The 18,124-nt window shown below is 47.2% G+C and overlaps 1 protein-coding gene across 2 annotated transcripts in view; it reads right to left on the bottom strand.

Moving 5' to 3' along the window:
* The window catches only part of UBA2 (ubiquitin like modifier activating enzyme 2), a 60,060-nt gene extending 44,906 nt beyond the window's left edge, over positions 1 to 15,154 (bottom strand). Inside the window, exons 1-12 of one of the 2 annotated variants that reach the window (XM_063945728.1) lie at positions 15,050 to 15,154; positions 13,419 to 13,502; positions 12,658 to 12,728; positions 11,691 to 11,755; positions 9,308 to 9,408; positions 8,949 to 9,070; positions 8,196 to 8,263; positions 7,965 to 8,086; positions 5,390 to 5,489; positions 5,077 to 5,240; positions 4,079 to 4,172; positions 3,884 to 3,996 (exon numbers count right to left, since the gene is read on the bottom strand). In XM_063945728.1, coding sequence (XP_063801798.1) covers positions 3,884 to 3,996; positions 4,079 to 4,172; positions 5,077 to 5,240; positions 5,390 to 5,489; positions 7,965 to 8,086; positions 8,196 to 8,263; positions 8,949 to 9,070; positions 9,308 to 9,408; positions 11,691 to 11,755; positions 12,658 to 12,728; positions 13,419 to 13,502; positions 15,050 to 15,052 — 1,107 coding nt within the window. In that variant the 5' untranslated portion in view covers positions 15,053 to 15,154. Of the gene's footprint in view, positions 1 to 3,883; positions 3,997 to 4,078; positions 4,173 to 5,076; positions 5,241 to 5,389; positions 5,490 to 7,964; positions 8,087 to 8,195; positions 8,264 to 8,948; positions 9,071 to 9,307; positions 9,409 to 11,690; positions 11,756 to 12,657; positions 12,729 to 13,418; positions 13,503 to 14,902 lie in introns of both variants that reach the window. The other variant, XM_063945729.1, reaches the window with a different exon arrangement.
* Between the last annotated feature and the right edge of the window lie 2,970 nt (positions 15,155 to 18,124).

Here is an 18,124-nt window from a genome sequence, read left to right on the forward strand (position 1 = left end):
ACCTGTCCCGTTTTTTGTTCAGACGGGACGCCATCATGTCCACCTTTGGTAATTCCCAACGGTTTACAATTATGTGGAAAACTTCCCCATGAAGTTCCCACTCTGCCGGGTGGAGGTCGTGCCTACTGAGGAAGTCTGCTTCCCAGTTTCCATTCCCTGAATGAAACACTGCTGACAGTGCTATCACATGATTTTCCGCCCAGCGAAAAGTCCTTGCAGTTTTTGCCACTGCCCTCCTGCTTCTTGTGCTGCCCTGTCTATTTACGTGGGCGACTGCCGTGATGTTTTATCCCACTGGATCAATACCGGCTGACCTTGAAGCAGAGGTCTTGCTAAGCTTAGAGCATTATAAATTTACCCTTAGCTATATTTATGTGGAGAAAAATCTCCAGACTTGATCACACTCCCTGGAAATTTTTTCCTTGTGTGACTGCTCCCCAGCCTCTCGGGCTGGCCTCCGTGGTCACCAACATCCAAAACTGAATGCCGAATCTGCGGCCCTCTAGAAGATGAGCACTCTGTAACCACCACAGGAGAGACACCCTTGTCCTTGGATATAGGGTTATCCGCTGATGCATCTGAAGATGCGATCCGGACCATTTGTCCAGCAGATCCCACTGAAAAGTTCTTGCATGAAATCTGCCGACTGGAATTGCTTCGAAGGAAGTCACCATTTTTTTACCATGGCCCTTGTGCAATGATGCACTGATTTTAGGAGGTTCCTGACTAGCTCGGATAACTCCCTGGCTTTCTCTTCCGGGAGAAACACCTTTTTCTGGACTGTGTCCAGAATCATCCCTAAGCACAGGAGACTTGTTGTCGGGATCAGCTGCGATTTTGGAATATTTAGAATCCACCCCTGCTGTTGTAACAGTATCCGAGATAGTGCTACTCCGACCTCCAACTGTTCCCTGGACTTTGCCCTTATCAGGAGATCGTCCAAGTAAGGGATAATTAAGACGCCTTTTCTTCGAAGAACCACCATCATTTCGGCCATTACCTTGGTAAAGACCCGGGGTGCCGTAGACAATCCAAACGGCAGCGTCTGAAACTGATAGTGACAGTTCTGTACCACGAACCTGAGGTACCCTTAGTGATAAGGGCAAATTTGGGACATGGAGGTAAGCATCCCTGATGTCTCGGGACACCAGATAGTCCCCTTCTTCCCGGTTCGTTATCACTGCTCTGAGTGACTCCATCTTGATTTGAACCTTTGTAAGTGTTCAAATTTTTTTAGATTTAGAATAGGTCTCACCTAGCCTTCTGGCTTCAGTACCACAATATAGTGTGGAATAATACCCCCTTATCTTGTTGTAGGAGGGGTAATTTAATTATCACCTGCTGGGAATACAGCTCGTGAATTTTTTCCCATACTGCCTCCTTGTCGGAGGGAGACCTTGGTAAAGCAGACTTCAGGAGCCTGCGCAGGGGAAACGTCTCGACATTCCAAACTGTACCCCTGGGATACTACTTGTAGGATCCAGGGGTCCTGTACGGTCTCAGCGTCATGCTGAGAGCTTGTCAGAAGCGGTGGAACGCTTCTGTTCCTGGGAATGGGCTGCCTGCTGCAGTCTTCTTCCCTTTCCTCTATCCCTGGGCAGATATGACTCTTATAGGGACGAAAGGACTGAAGCTGAAAAGACGGTGTCTTTTTCTGCAGAGATGTGACTTAGGGTAAAAACGGTGGATTTTCCAGCAGTTGCCGTGGCCACCAGGTCCGATGGACCGACCCCAAATAACTCATCTTCCTTTATACGGCAATACACCTTTGTGCCGTTTGGAATCTGCATCACCTGACCACTGTCGTGTCCATAAACATCTTCTGGCAGATATGGACATCGCACTTACTCTTGATGCCAGAGTGCAAATATCCCTCTGTGCATCTCGCATATATAGAAATACATCCTTTAAATGCTCTATAGTCAATAAAATACTGTCCCTGTCAAGGGTATCAATATTTTTAGTCAGGGAATCCGACCAAGCCACCCCAGCTCTGCACATCCAGGCTGAGGCGATCGCTGGTCGCAGTATAACACCAGTATGTGTGTATATACTTTTTATGATATTTTTCCAGCCTCCTGTCAGCTGGCTCCTTGAGGACGGCCCTATCTATAGACGGTACCGCCACTTGTTCTGATAAGCGTGTGAGCGCCTTATCCACCCTAAGGGGTATTTCCCAACGCGCCCTAACTTCTGGCGGGAAAGGGTATACCGCCCATATTTTCTATCGGGGGGAACCCACGCATCATCACACACTTCATTTAATTTATCTGATTCAGGAAAAACTACGGTAGTTTTTTCACATCCCACATAATACCCTCTTTTGTGGTACTTGTAGTATCAGAAATATGTAACACCTCCTTCATTGCCCTTAACGTGTGGCCCTAATAAGGAATACGTTTGTTTATTCACCGTCGACACTGGATTCAGTGTCCCTGTCTGTGTCGACCGACTAAAGTAAACGGGCGTTTTAAAAACCCCTGACGGTGTTTTTGAGACGTCTGGACCGGTACTAATTGTTTGTCGGCCGTCTCATGTCGTCAACCGACCTTGGCGCGTGTTGACATTATCACGTAATTCCCTAAATAAGCCATCCATTCCGGTGTCGACTCCCTAGAGAGTGACATCACCATTACAGGCAATTGCTCCGCCTCCTCACCAACATCGTCCTCATACATGTCGACACACACGTACCGACACACAGCACACACACAGGGAATGCTCTGATAGAGGACAGGACCCACTAGCCCTTTGGAGAGACAGAGGGAGAGTTTGCCAGCACACACCAAAAACGCTATAATTATATAGGGACAACCTTATATAAGTGTTTTCCCTTATAGCATCTTTTTTATATATTTCTAACGCCAAATTAGTGCCCCCCCTCTCTGTTTTAACCCTGTTTCTGTAGTGCAGTGCAGGGGAGAGCCTGGGAGCCTTCCCTCCAGCCTTTCTGTGAGGGAAAATGGCGCTGTGTGCTGAGGAGATAGGCCCCGCCCCTTTTTCGGCAGCCTCGTCTCCCGCTCTTAACGGATTCTGGCAGGGGTTAAATATCTCCATATAGCCCCCGGAGGCTATATGTGAGGTATTTTTAGCCAAAAAAGGTTTTCATTTGCCTCCCAGGGCGCCCCCCTCCCAGCGCCCTGCACCCTCAGTGACTGCCGTGTGAAGTGTGCTGAGAGGAAAATGGCGCACAGCTGCAGTGCTGTGCGCTACCTTAAGAAGACTGAGGAGTCTTCTGCCGCCGATTCTGGACCTCTTCTCGTTTCAGCATCTGCAAGGGGGCCGGCGGCAAGGCTCCGGTGACCATCCAGGCTGTACCTGTGATCGTCCCTCTGGAGCTAATGTCCAGTAGCCAAGAAGCCAATCCATCCTGCACGCAGGTGAGTTCACTTCTTCTCCCCTCAGTCCCTCGTTGCAGTGATCCTGTTGCCAGCAGGACTCACTGTAAAATAAAAAACCTAAGCTAAACTTTTCTAAGCAGCTCTTTAGGAGAGCCACCTAGATTGCACCCTTCTCGGCCGGGCACAAAAATCTAACTGAGGCTTGGAGGAGGGTCATAGGGGGAGGAGCCAGTGCACACCACCTGATCCTAAAGCTTTACTTTTTGTGCCCTGTCTCCTGCGGAGCCGCTATTCCCCATGGTCCTTTCAGGAACCCCAGCATCCACTAGGACGATAGAGAAAAGACATTAAACCGCAACGATTTATAGCAACAAGAAACAAACAATTATGTGAAACTTAATGAGCCCTGGATCGGACAAGTATTCTATTAGAAAAAAAAATACATACAATATAGCTGGATAAACTGTATTCCATAAGTGGACCGTTATACTATATCAAATATAAAAACTCAAATAGCAGATTAAAAGTAAAAAGGAACGTACTGTTCTACATTGTTCTAGGTTCCCGGATAAAATCTTCAGACCCTCCAGTACGATGAGCCCAGATATAACGGCATTAGTGGTCGCAATTGCTGGAATTATGTTCCCGGCCATAGCTGTAAGGAAGACAGAAACACGGCCATTAGTAACCCGTCTTCGCGATGCACCAGGAAACCAGGATGATGATCAGACACTTACATTTTACATCAAAGCGGCTCTTCATACTCATGCTGAAGATATACATCCTGAGGTTAGCGGCAGCTGTGACGAAGTCCATCGCTGGGGGGTCGTCCTGCAGAAAACCATAGAGGGTTAACAGTCAGAGAGCATCCCAGAAACCGTCACGCAGGTCTCCGAGAAAAAGCTGCTCTAGTCCCAGACAGGTCCATCCTTTAGTATTCCCAGATGTCTTCCAACCAGACCTCTTTCGCAAGACCGGCATCTCACAACCACACTCATTACTCGCTCCCACTCACGACTGTAGGACTTTCATCTGGCTGCACCCACTCTGTGGAAAACCCTACCACGCACAATAAGACTCTCCTTTAGTCTCCAAACCTTCAAGCGTTCCCTGAAAACTCACCTCTTTAGGCAAGCGTATCAAATTCCAGAACTGCCCACATAACTTTCATAAACCTTCCTATCAAATTGCATCCACTCTGCACAGTCCACACATATCTTCTCATTCTTCACTTTCCCTTCCTCTCGAACCCGGTTCATCATTGCTGTATGACCATATCATACAGCCTACCAAGAACCTCTGCAATCTGGTGGACAACTATGCAATAGATAGCACCTATCCTTGTGTATACATACCTATTTCCCTATAGATTGTAAGCTTGCGAGCAGGGCCTTCCTACCTCTATGACTGTATGTTATTACCCAGTTTTGTTATATCATTGTTATTTCCAATTGTAAAGTGCAACGGAATTTGCTGCGCTATATAAGAAACTGTTAATAAATAAATAAATGCCCTAGGTCGGGAAAAGCATTTAGGGACCAATACTCAGTAAGACGAGTCTGATCCACCAGATCAAATAACAATGATCTTATCAATTACTGAACTGTAGTTCTATAATTGCACAGCTCCCTTAAAAGCTAATGCAACAACCGATCTTTAAATAATGAGCATCCAATATGAACACGTACAAGATGTATTGAAGGGTGTCTGTCTTAAAGAGACAGGATCCTCTCACCTTGTCCCAGACCAGCTCGCCTCCATCTCCCTTCTCAGATATCTGTTTCCTTAGAGTCTTAACACTCTTGGAAAAGAGTTCAGCATAGCCGGCAACATCCAGAACCTGCTGGTCTTTCAGGCCGACCGAGGGAACCTCATTTTTCTGCTCTGAAGAACATTTTTCTGAGGAAACAATGAAGGCATGGTGTTACCCAATAACATAAGCAACACAACCAGACCATGCATAATAATGTATTATGTAACAACCCAGTGAAAAGAGACTACGGAGAGCAATAACGCTCCTTTGTATGCGCATGAAATGAAGGAATTACCACTGTTCTGCATGTCTGACCAATCCAGGGGAACTGGCGCTGTCCTCTTCCTCCATAGCTTGTCCATGGTCAGCAGGTAGCGGATGTCATCCTTGAAAAGCTGCAAGTAAGGAGGAGGGTAAACAAAGCACCCGAGTGCTATCTTTCCAATACACCGCCCTCATCTGCCTTTACCTAAACCCTTCCCAATACACCTCATCTCATCTGCCTTTACCTAAACCCTTCCCAATACACCGCTTCTCATCTGCCTTTACCTAAACCCTTCCCAATACACCGCTTCTCACCTATCGTTACCTAAACCGTTCCCAATACACCGCTTCTCATCTGCCTTTACCTAAACCCTTCCCAATACACCGCTTCTCACCTATCGTTACCTAAACCGTTCCCAATACACCGCTTCTCACCTCTCGTTACCTAACCCAAAACCTTACCTCTCACTTTATCTAATCTCATCCCAATTCACCATCTCCCAATAATCCTTACATCCCAATACCGGTTTTCTCATCTATCCTTACCAAACCCTATCGCAGTACACCACCTCACTTTATCCCATCCCAATACACCGCCTCTCACTAATCCTTACCTAATACCATCCGAATACACCACCTCTCGCCTATCCTTACCCAATACACCATCTCTCTCTCACCTAATCCCATCCAAATACACCGCCTCTCACCTATCCTTACCTAATCCCATCCCAATACACCGCCTCTCACCTATCCTTACCTAATACCATCCCAATACACCATCTCTCTCTCATCTAATCCCATCCCAATACACCATCTCTCTCTCATCTAATTCCATCCCAATACACCGCCTCTCTCTCATCTAATCCCATCCCAATACACCGCCTCTCACTAATCCTTACCCAATACCATCCCAATACACCATCTCTCTCTCACCTAATCCCATCCAAATACACAGCCTCTCACCTATCATTACCTAATACCATCCCAATACACCATCTCTCTCTCATCTAATCCCATCCCAATACACCACCTCTCACCTATCCATACCTAACCCAAAACCTCACCTCACTTTACCTAATCCCATCTCAATACACCGCCTCTCACCTTATCCTTGTCAACCCCATCCCTATACACCGCCTCTCTCCTTATCTAATCCCATCCCAATACACCATATCTCGCCAATCTTTACCTAATCCCATCCCAATACACCATCTCTCGATTTATACTTACCTAAATTCCATCCCTATAAGATACCTCTTGCCTATCCTTACATAAATCAATTCCAATACACAGCATCACACCAACCCTTACCTAAACCCATCCCAATCCACTGCCTCTCAAAAATCCTTACCTAAACCCATCCCAATACAGTGCTTCTGGTTTAACCTTACCTAAACCCATCCCAATACACAGCATCTCGACAATCCTTACCTAAACCCTTCCCAATACACCACCTCTTGCCAATCCTTACCTAAACCCATCCCTATACACCGCCTCACTTATCCATACCTAACTGTATCCCAATACACTGACTATACCTACCTAACTCAATTCATTGCCTCTTGCCTATCCATAACTAAATCCATCCCAATACACAGCATCTCACCTATCCTTACCTGAACCCATCCCAATACACTACCCCTGGCCTATCCAAATCTAAATCCATTGCAATACACTGCCTCTCACCTATTCTAATACACAGCCTCTGCTTACCTAAAATAATCCCAAAACACTTCCTCCCCCCTAAACTTACATAAATGTATCCCAATACACCATCTCACTTATTCTTACTTCACATAAACCTGTCCAAACACACTGCCTCTCACCTATATTTCCTTACTCCGCCTACACATCCCAATACACTGCCTCTTGCCTATCCTTACCTCACCTAAACCCCATTAGGTATTGGCTGCAATATTTTGGTAAATCAACTGTATTCTAACCTAGGTGTGATAGTTACAACGCTGGCTTCAAATTGGAAAACACCAGTGACCAAATATGGTCAGATCGCAGCACTATCACAGACCCTCAACTGTCCCCAAAATCTCACCATAGATGGAAGGCCACAAGGGACAGCCCCCAGAACCCCTTTAGCAAACTAGGCAGACCTGCTTATCTGTGAACACATGCTCTACCTGGTTCTTTGCATCACTTGTGGTGGTGGGAAGAGGGATGGGTTCATGCCTTCTCTATGTGCACAGACATATGACACCTCCAATTTCAGGCTTGGGGATTGTGTCCAGGTGTCGCACCCAGACTGATTTACTTATAGGGTCTAGCATCACTTGAGGACAGAATTAAGAGGCAACGTGCCTTCCAGGTTCTAAAGAAACTGTCCAGGGCACTGCTAGGGCCTCAGCCAACACAGTTGGACTATTCTGTTCACAACACTTTTTCCGGAACTGGTGTGACGTGGTTGATTTTACTGCCAAATACTAAACAAAGTGCAGCCTCTAACACTTCTACCCACGGCTACCAAAATTTTTACTTTGTACATATAAAATTGCCCATTTCCGAAAGTTCTCTTCTGCAGACCGATCACTCGGTTGCCCCAAGTAAACACCACTGAATGTGATGATCACAATTAAGGTGACTGGTTCAATTACCTTGTTGAACAGCTTCACCGGATCATACCCAGTAGACTTGGCCCACTGCTTGGTAGAAACGCGTTTGATGTCTCCGTCCTCGTTGGATGCATTGGCCCGCTCTGCGGCCTCCGTGGGCTCCCCTGGGAGAGGAAACATGAATCGGGGACTAATAACCCTCCAGGATAGACGGCTCCAGACGCTGTAATAAAGACGTGTAGCAGCACGGATGTATAGAGGTTTCATACTCACAGGAGGCTTCTGGGTCAGCGGTGTCTGGAGAGACTTCCTGATCAGCATCTTCTTCCCCAAATAACTGGCTGCAGAGACAACACCAGAGGGCTCAAGCATCTATACATCAACCTGACGTTCCCGCAGTACAGTGACAGCAGACGGGGTGAGGAGAGGGCGCCACATATTACAATGATCATGTCATACTCACTGCACCGCTGCTGCAGCTCTGTTACTTGGTTGATGAGAATACTCTGTGCTGTACACAGGACGACTCAGGCAGTGATTTATTCAGCAGAGGTGTTTCTTCTCCAGAGGAAAGACCCATACATACGCCACTATCAGGTGCCAAACAATGGGGTACAACCACGACTGTAATGGGACAAGGAGAACTAGTCCCTGAAGCCAATCTCCCATTAGCTTTGCGCACTTAATCAGTGAGCCACTCTGCGGTACTGGCACACACAACCTCATATGTGACAGGTACATAGCGTCACTGTGTACAGCATGTGTATGATCTCTAGAGAGAGCAGTGCCACCTGGTGGTGGAAAGATATTACACACTGAAATCAGTAATAAGCTGAATGAAGACAAGTGACGTGCATTCTTACATGATATCATTACTCTGCCACTGCCTGTATTCCAGCCCAGTAATGCTAAGCTTATACAATTCGTCAAAATGTCTCTGTGGCAGTAATGTGACAACGAGGTAAAATCACGTCGCTGGCACGAGAAGTATAGACTGCTCATAATACAGATAGCATTACGTCTTACTTGAACAGATACTTTGCCCATACAATGCAGTGGATGGGCTCTGACGGAGTGTTTCGGATCGTGCAGCCGGGGAAAGTCTTCTGCGTGGGCTTGGGTTGACATTCGTAGCACTCAGTGACGCCCTGGAGATACAGATTTAGATAAAGTGAACATATACATCCATTAGGCAGCAAGTATACAGTGCTGTGGGTGGGACAACGAGCTTCCAGCTGCCTAACCCATAGTCTACTAGCACAAATTTACATCACCGTCAATACTAAACCCCTGTTTGTCAGATAGGGACGGCCAGATTAATCATCAGCTGTTGCTGCCGGGAACCTCTCACACCGGCTGACTGAACGTAAAACATATATACAAACCTTCTTAATAACGGTGACCTGTCCCAAGTATCCAGCCGTCCCGCTTTCTATCAGGGATATCTCAGCAGCCAGACACATCCTGTTTACATGGTTCCGGGCCGCTATAATTAATGAGAGAAGATCATAAAGCTACAAATATACATAGGATGAAGGCAGGTTCAAGATTCAGCCCTCCCAACCTGGCTAACGTCAGATGTACTGTGAGATGGACAGACAATCTGCCTGCGACACCTCAATCACTGGACTCAATGGGATGACCCCAATAACACAATACCAGGGGTCCCATGCTACTCGGAAGCTCTGGCTCAGCAGGGGGGGGGGGACATTTTAGGAAGGAAATATTTGAAAATTATAAAACGTTTAATATGAGTGGAAAGAAAGGGGGGGGGGGGGATTAAGAGCTCCCACTCAATGGTATAGGGTGCAGATTCCCAAAGGGTCCACCAGCACCCCTAAAGCAAACAGGAGAAAATGCAGCTTATATACTCCTGAATCCCATATGCAACTAGTAAACTTGATGCGTATAAATATGAAGCTCCAGAACGCACCAGTAGCCACTGTATGCCGTAACCATAACCCTTAACGCTTTTCTCTTTCACTTGGAAGTTTCCTCAGTAGGATGGGTTAGAGCAGATATAACAAAGTATTTAAGGGAAGACATTTGGGACGTCAGTACTCTTACTATCCGTGAGTGATGCACTATTTATTTTCCATTGGGAAATATATGTCCTTATCAATTGCATTGTTTTATATGACACAGGTTATTAAGAGGTTCTCAGGTGTCAAAGAATGGTAGAGTGGGTAACAATTCAGCCGCTTCATGAAAATTTACCCACCCTTTATGGTCTATGAACAATTGTATTGTATCTCAGTACAGGAAAAAAAAGGATTTATGCATTGATTCCGTCCCTGTTTCAGCACTCAGGGGGTGGGGGAACAATAGCGGGCTATCCCATAACCAAGAGATGAGGAACATATCAGAACAAGCTGCCTCCTGCACCTTCGTAGAGAAGCCAATATATAATAAAGAGGTTGAACAGACAGGATTCCTTGTTTGTTTGCCACCATTTGGTTACCATCATTTTGCCACACGCACTGTGCCAGTTGTTTATTATTTCCAGCCATTTATAACCAGCATCAAGTCCGGGATCATATATTGCCCACGCTCACCAGCATCTGACGTGGAAAACCACAATGAGTGGATCAGCGGCTGCGAGCAGATCAATGTACCAACATTTACCATCCTGCTGTCAGTGAGGAGATTCTGAGTCATATCCATAGTGGACGGGGCCGATCTCTCCCTTACTCATTAGCCGCTGTCTCCATTATAAACTGAGAGTAAAGGGGCATGTGGGACTGAGCAAACTGGGGGGATCCAACAGTGCCTTGCAGCCTACCTGGTCTCTCAGCTTAACCCCCGCATGTGTACTGATCCTTTGAGACTATTTACTATGCAAGTATTTGTGTGGACATTATACATCTAATATTTCCTACAAAGATATGAGGATAATGGTGACATTGTGTTTTGTATTGACACATTTTATGTTACATTTTTATTAAGTAACATTTAAATGGTTACAAGAGAAGCATTACATTTTTTATACAGTCTATAATATCTCTAAGTATCTCCGGAGATAATATAGTTTCTATGGTGTCCTTTTGATAAATTGTTTTGTATTATACATTCGTGTTGTCAGACTCTTAAGTTGCCTTTGCGCCATTGGGGTTTTTTCTTTTGTTTTTTTTAGAGATGAACAGCAGGCGGCTCTGCAAGCTTGTCCTGACAACACACCATGCCATACTGCTGGCCTAACTAATCAATCTGTACTACCAGAGGACAGGCCTGCGTGACTGTCATCCTGACCCAATGAGAGGAAAGACCACATTGTCAATGTGGGTGTGAGGAGACAGTGGGTACCATTTAGTCCCCAATACCTGACCCACTGCGGTGCCCAAAATTCTGCATCTCGCAAGCTAGGAGACATATTGTTGTGGCCAGGTACAGAAGATGAAGTATAGGGAACAGCACGACCGGGAACACACAGAGCAAGGGGGATTCCCACACACCAGAAGCATGTGGAGCAAGGGGATCCCCAGGACCACATTCTAGGAAGCTACTGAGAATGAACCCCAATATGCCGCAAGGGAAAATCAAACGAAGGCACAAGCAGAGGAGCAGGGCTTATATGAAAGCAGGAGTGTGCTGCCTCCTAGTGGTGGAATATCCCACTACGCCAACTGAAGAAACTAATATGAACACAAAGGAACATGAAACAAAATAAACTTAAGACATAGTAATAAATATGGTGCAAGAGCAGATAACTGGTCAAATATTTCCCAATTCCTCCGCTGTGCGATCTACATCAACTGTCTGAAGGCGTACCTCTGTTGTCCAATGCGTTCATAACCAAGGTGAATTTCTTAAAGAATTCCACGTCATATTCAGTGCTGTGAAAACAAGGTAACGCGGGTTATATCGTACACAAGGCACGTACAGGTCCTCTGCTCATTTAGGGATCTATTCCTATGGAGATAAAGTGCACAAAGATTAAGGGGGATATGTACTAAGCAGTGAAAAGTGTGGAGAAGTGAGCCAGTGGAGAAGTTGCCCATGGCAACCAATCAGCATCGAATGAACATTTATAATTTGCATACTATACAATTATACAGCAGCTGATTTGTCCATGGCAACCAATCAGCTGCTCGGTATAATTTTATAGTATGCAAATTATAAATGTTAATTCGATGCTGATTGGTTGCCATGGGCTGACTTCTCCACACTTTTCACTGCTTAGTACATCTCCCAGAAAAGTCCCAGCCAACCAGCACCTAACGGTCATTTTTCAAACCCAGCCTGTGACATGCCAGGTAGTTGCTGATTGGCTGGTACTTTAGCTCCATCCAAGGCTCAGTACATAGATCCCTAGGTCTCTAGGACATAACACTACACTGGCTGTTTAATTAAATAAAGAGGAGATAAATCGGATCTTAGAAATGTTGAGTTGTGCGGTCATCGTGTTAGTATTATAGGGAGAAAGCATCACCCTCAGGTAAGTAATAATTTCCGTCACCTGTATGAGAACACTCAGCCCCCCCCCCCCCCCCTCCCCCAGCCTGGTGATTCTGTATCACAGAACCCGCAGGTGACTTGTAATAGGATTATAATATACAGTAGGGAGCGCATTTCCCCAGTCAATTATAACAGACCAGAGGAAAGCCCAAGGAAGGCGGCTGGGAAGGACCGGGCGCAGCAGTCCTAATAAACCTGATCTACCCTACAATAGCCATGTTGTGTCACAGACTCATCAATATCCCCTCCCCATCACCCAATGTCACCGCAGAGCACTGACTTCATGATGCTGTCGTGGTAAGCTGTGATATTGGCCTCCGGACAGAACTGCAGCACACTCTCCTTAGCCACCTGAAGAGAAAACATTACAATCAGACTTGTGTCGTACAGTGGTGGCTGCCATACGGAGGACTGATGAGACGACAGTGACCTCTCTGAGGATGAGACATGATTTCCTAGTTACAGTCTAGGTGTGTGTAGGGGCCAGGCACACCAGGTTACTGTGATGGCATACAGCCCAGGTAAGTTCCAGGGTGCAGACATGGTAAAGCAGGTCTGTCCGATGGCTCCAAGGATCAAGAGGAGTCTCTGTCCTCTGGGCAGGCACTTTATTAAGCATCTGCAGCAGCATCAACGTACACATTGCATTACCCAGCAGGAGAGAGAATCCGACCCATGGAGCCATTGTGATCCCTGCACGAGGAAGGGGAGATATTCTACTTTCAGTTCCTCACCTAACTCTATTCAATATAAGTCACAGTGCAGGGAGCAACTCCTGTGGAGGACACTTAGATGACCTGCAGGTAATGATGAAAAGGTCAGCACAGGGCTAGAACATTCAGTATGTAGCCAACCTACATGTGCCATGGGGTGTACCGACACAATCAGGGGAAACTGCATATAGTATTCTATGTACGTTATCATGTGATTTACAAACAAGAGACAACAAAAATCCCATCACAGGGTAAAATCAATCCTGGGAAATAATGCATTGTGATATACAGCCCACCGGTCACATATATACAACAGAGGACAACTTACCTCAGCCTTTGACCTCCCAACATGCTTCTTCTGAAACAGAAACTGCCTGTTGAGGTTACTGACATCTATTGTATCCAGATCAATCTATAAAGCAAAGACATCATTCATTTGTTACTGATGGTTTCAGACAGGAACCGATTACTCCATACCACAGGAGGGGGGGCAAAGAAATGCACAGTAGGACGAGAGGAGGGTGGGGTAGAAGGCCCTTGGGGGAGAGAAGATGTCATACAGAGCAAAAGAAGGGAAAGGATGCCATGTCGAGGAGGGGAATGCCCTGCAAAGGTGGAGTGGGGGATACACTGGGTAAGGAGGACCAGGATGCCCTGTAGAGAGGAGAAGGGAGGGGGAGAAGGGATGCCTTGTAGATGGGGGAAGGACAACCATTATGCCCTGCAGGGGGCAAAGAGGAGGATGCACTGCAAAGGATGGGAGTCATGATACACTGCAGGGGGTGGGTAGGATAAGAATACCCTGTAGACGTGGAAGGAGGACTAGGATGCCCCACAGAAAGGAAGGAGAGGTGGGGGGTACCTTGTAGGTGGGAAATGCCAGAATGCCCAGCAAACAAAGGGGGAGATTATGCTCTGCATGGGGTAAGGAGGTTGGGTGAAATGGAGTATGCCCTGCAGGTGGGAAGGAGGATGGGGGTTCAAGGAGGATGCCCTGTAGATGGGGAAGAAGGATGGGGGTTGAGGACTATGCCCTGCAGGTGGGGTGGAGGAGGGTGTCCTGTAGATGGGGGGGAAGGACGATGCCCCTCAAAGCAGGGAGGTGATGATGCCTTGCAGAGGGGGAAGGAGAATGGGGGATGAGGAGGATGCCCTGTAGATGGGGGAGGAGGAGGAGGATGCCCTGTAGATGGGGAAGGAGGAGGAGGATGCCCGGAGGAGGATGCCCTGTAGATGGGGAAGGAGGATGCCCTGTAGATGGAGGAGGATGCCCTGTAGATGGGGGAGGAGGAGGATGCCCTGTAGATGGGGGGAAAGGGATGATGCCCAGCAAAGGAGGGTGAGGATGATGCCCAGCAAAGAAGGGTGAGGATGATGCCCAGTAAAGAAGGGTGAGGATGATGCCCAGTAAAGAAGGGTGAGGATGATGCCCAGTAAAGAAGGGTGAGGATGATGCCCAGTAAAGAAGGGTGAGGATGATGCCCAGCAAAGAAGGGTGAGGATGATGCCCAGCAAAGAAGGGTGAGGATGATGCCCAGTAAAGAAGGGTGAGGATGATGCCCAGTAAAGAAGGGTGAGGATGATGCCCAGCAAAGAAGGGTGAGGATGATGCCCAGTAGAGAAGGGTGAGGATTATGTCCTGCAGAGGGGGAAGGAGGATGAGAGGGGGGGGGGGGGGGGGGGGGGGCCCTACAGAGGGAATATGGGTAACCGCGAGATCTCTGGCAGGCCGGGTGTATCTTAGGGCCCCTCTATTCGGTGGTCCTTCCAGCTATAACCCCCACCACCCGCATGCAGCCCCGGGACCCGCACCACGTCCAGGTTGGTGAAGCCGGTGAGCAGAAGGTTCTTTAATAACTCGCAGCCGATTCCTCCAGCTCCGACCACCAGCACCCGGCAGCTGGACACAGCCTCCGCCAGTTCCTTACGCAGCGCTCCAACCACCGCCATCCTCCTCACCATCCACCGCCTCACAACGCGGGAGACATCGAGATACCGCCAGACAGTGACACATGCCGGCCGGAGGCCGCACTTCACCGGGGCACTCGTATCACAGCGACACCTGCCGGCCGGAGGCCGCACTACACCGGGGCACACGTATTATAGCGGCACCTGCCGGCCGGAGGCCGCACTACACCGGGACACACGGATCATAGCGACATCTGCCGGACGGAGGCCGCACTACATCAGGGCACACATAACTGTATCATAGCAACACCTGCCGGCCAAAGGACGCCCTACACTAAAGAACTTGTAGCACAGCGACACCTGCTGCTGGAGGGGGCATTGCACCAGGGAACAGGTATCATACTGATATCTGCTGGTGGGATGAAGAACTACACCATGGCACTTGTAGCATAGCGACATCTGCTGGCAGAATGAAAAGTTACAGTTTTCTCTACTAGCTTGGGAGAAAGTAATGGAATTCAGTTATGGATACATGGTAACGGTGAATTAAACTTTCATTATTATTTAGTATAGAATGTGTGAATGTTCCCCGACATAGTGCTATGATATATATATATATATATATATATATAAGGTAATGTAATGGGCGGCACTCCAAAGGATTTTCAATAAATGCAACAGCTCACCAGGCCGATTAATGTTTCAACGTTTCAGGTGTCTTTATTCACACCTTTCGTCAGCATCCTGACGAAAGGTGTGAATAAAGACACCTGAAACGTTGAAACATTAATCGGCCTGGTGAGCTGTTGCATTTATTGAAAATCCTTTGGAGTGCCGCCCATTACATTACCTTGTCTGCTGGGCCTTGCAGTGCCACGGGAAGGCACCCAGGTATTTAGGTTCTGCTGTAGGAGTGCCGGTCACAACTGTTTTTTATATATATATATATATATATATATTTATTTTTTTGCTTAAAGCGATTTGTGACTATTGTTCTCACCGTGACTTGGGTCAGGCAACATATCACAACTGTGACATACTTATATATTTTTTTGGTCAGAATTTGTTTTTATATGATTTTTTCCCCCCATAAATAGGGAGCAGATTAAACAATGAGCTATATTCTAGTTATCACTCGTTACTAATCTTAAATGGTGCTCCAAGCAATCAGCTCATCATGTGTTTGAAAAATGACAGGAGCTGATTGGTTGGGGCACCATTTAAGATTAGTAACAAGTTATAACTAGAATATCACACGTTGTTAAATCTGCCCCTTAGTGTGACTAATACCCTTTTTACACCAAAGTCCTGGAACCGACCCCTTTTACACTGCGGCACAACCCAGGAATATCACAGGTCGGCACCAAGTACACTGCACCCTGGGGCAATGTCTTCAGACCGGCGCTTGGAGATGACGTCATCTATAAAACCCTGGGAAAACTGGGAGAAAGAGACCCCCGGGGCGTGGCCTTGGTCCCGTTAGGCCACGCCTTCACCCATTCGAAGCTGTCTCACATCATGCTAGGGGCAAGCTCAGCACTCAAGAAGCTGCTGGGCTGCCACCAGCCTCCGACACAAACCTTATTCGGCCATCGATGCTGTCTGCACTGCGGTCAGTGAGGTATGGGCTGTAGCCATGCTGTAAATGAGTAACAGGTCAGATGACCTGTAAAAAACTCACGTCGACCTTTTTTTCATGTCGACCTAGAAACCATGTCGGCCTACTTACTGTCGACCAATAGTGGTCGACCTAGACACTGACGACCTAAGTCTATTCTATCTAACGTACCACACCTGTTTACACTGCCCCTTAACCCGTGTCTTACTCGAGTCCAACCATGCTTGCTTTGCGGGTTGGATTCCCTGGTAACTGGCCGGGGTTTTTTCTTTTTTGGGACCCTTTAACGCTCAGCGAAAACCCGTTGTTTTTTTTAAGACAGTGTAAAAGGGGTAGGCTTACCACATATCTCATACAGAGGGATAGGTAGTAACCCAAGGAGTCTGTATGAAGTGAACAGGCTGCAGACAGGGTTAAATTCTCTCTGGGTCTCTTGCAACACACAGGTGCACCACATGGGGTAACTGATCGGTTGGTTTATGTGATTGGTTTGTAGTGCTTGGCTGGAGGATAAAGCACTGTTTGTACTTGTGGGTGTTGCAACAGATGCCATCTTGTTGGCTGGTGACTTGGCAGCTGAACTGTGCCTAGCTAGAGCGAAGGTCAGTCTGGTGCAATCCTGACAAAAGTCTGCAATCCTGTTTGTGACATGAACAATAAAAAGCACAGTTCACCCAGCAAGACGTTGTTGGTATGTAATATGTCGGGGGACAATTTTCCATTTAAATTTACAAGCACCTTGTATTTTACAAAAAAGGACCAGAGTTTGGCTATTGCCACGTGTGAGCATCCACTTAAGTGTGTGGGAAACCACAGAGACGATGCACAAGGCTGAAACAGCTAAACACTGTTGAAAGAGGAGTACGCCACTGCGCAGATTCCAGTCTTCCTATTCTTCAGGGAGGCTTAACGTCCAATCCCAAGATGGCCACCAAGATCTCTAATAAGCATGTACAGGGGCCATCTTGATTTTACCGTGTAGATTGAGTACGTGACATGGGGGGTCATTCAGGTATGGTTGCACTTGAGACCTCTGGCGCAAAGTACAGATTTTTGGTACTTTGCGCAGGACCTGTTCTGTGCGTGCGCAAACAGGTCCTCATAGGATGCAGGCGGGCATCAGACTGTCATTAATTGACAGTCTGATGACGTTTAGGGGAGGGGACGACAACAGGCTCTGTTTGGAGAAACAGAGGCGCGTCGCGGCCATTTAGGGGGTGTACAAAATACCAGGTGCGACCCGGCTCTCCAGGGTGTAAGCTCCAGGGAGACGTACGATTCCCTACAATCCACAATGTTTTCCAGTCTACCTGCACAGATACCCATTTACAACAAACACTCACAGGATGGTGAGCTGTATGAAACCATACCCTGCTCAAGCTCCTCTCCAGAGTACATGTAACAGTGAGTACTGTACCTGCTATCTATCAATAAGTCAACACCACTGGTTAAGTAACTTGGGTGTTCATAGTTTGAGTCATCTGCTGGTCTGTGCCTATATAACTGCA

The sequence above is a fragment of the Pseudophryne corroboree genome, chromosome 11 (assembly GCF_028390025.1).
Source record: "Pseudophryne corroboree isolate aPseCor3 chromosome 11, aPseCor3.hap2, whole genome shotgun sequence".
NCBI classification, from domain to species: Eukaryota; Metazoa; Chordata; class Amphibia; order Anura; family Myobatrachidae; genus Pseudophryne; species Pseudophryne corroboree.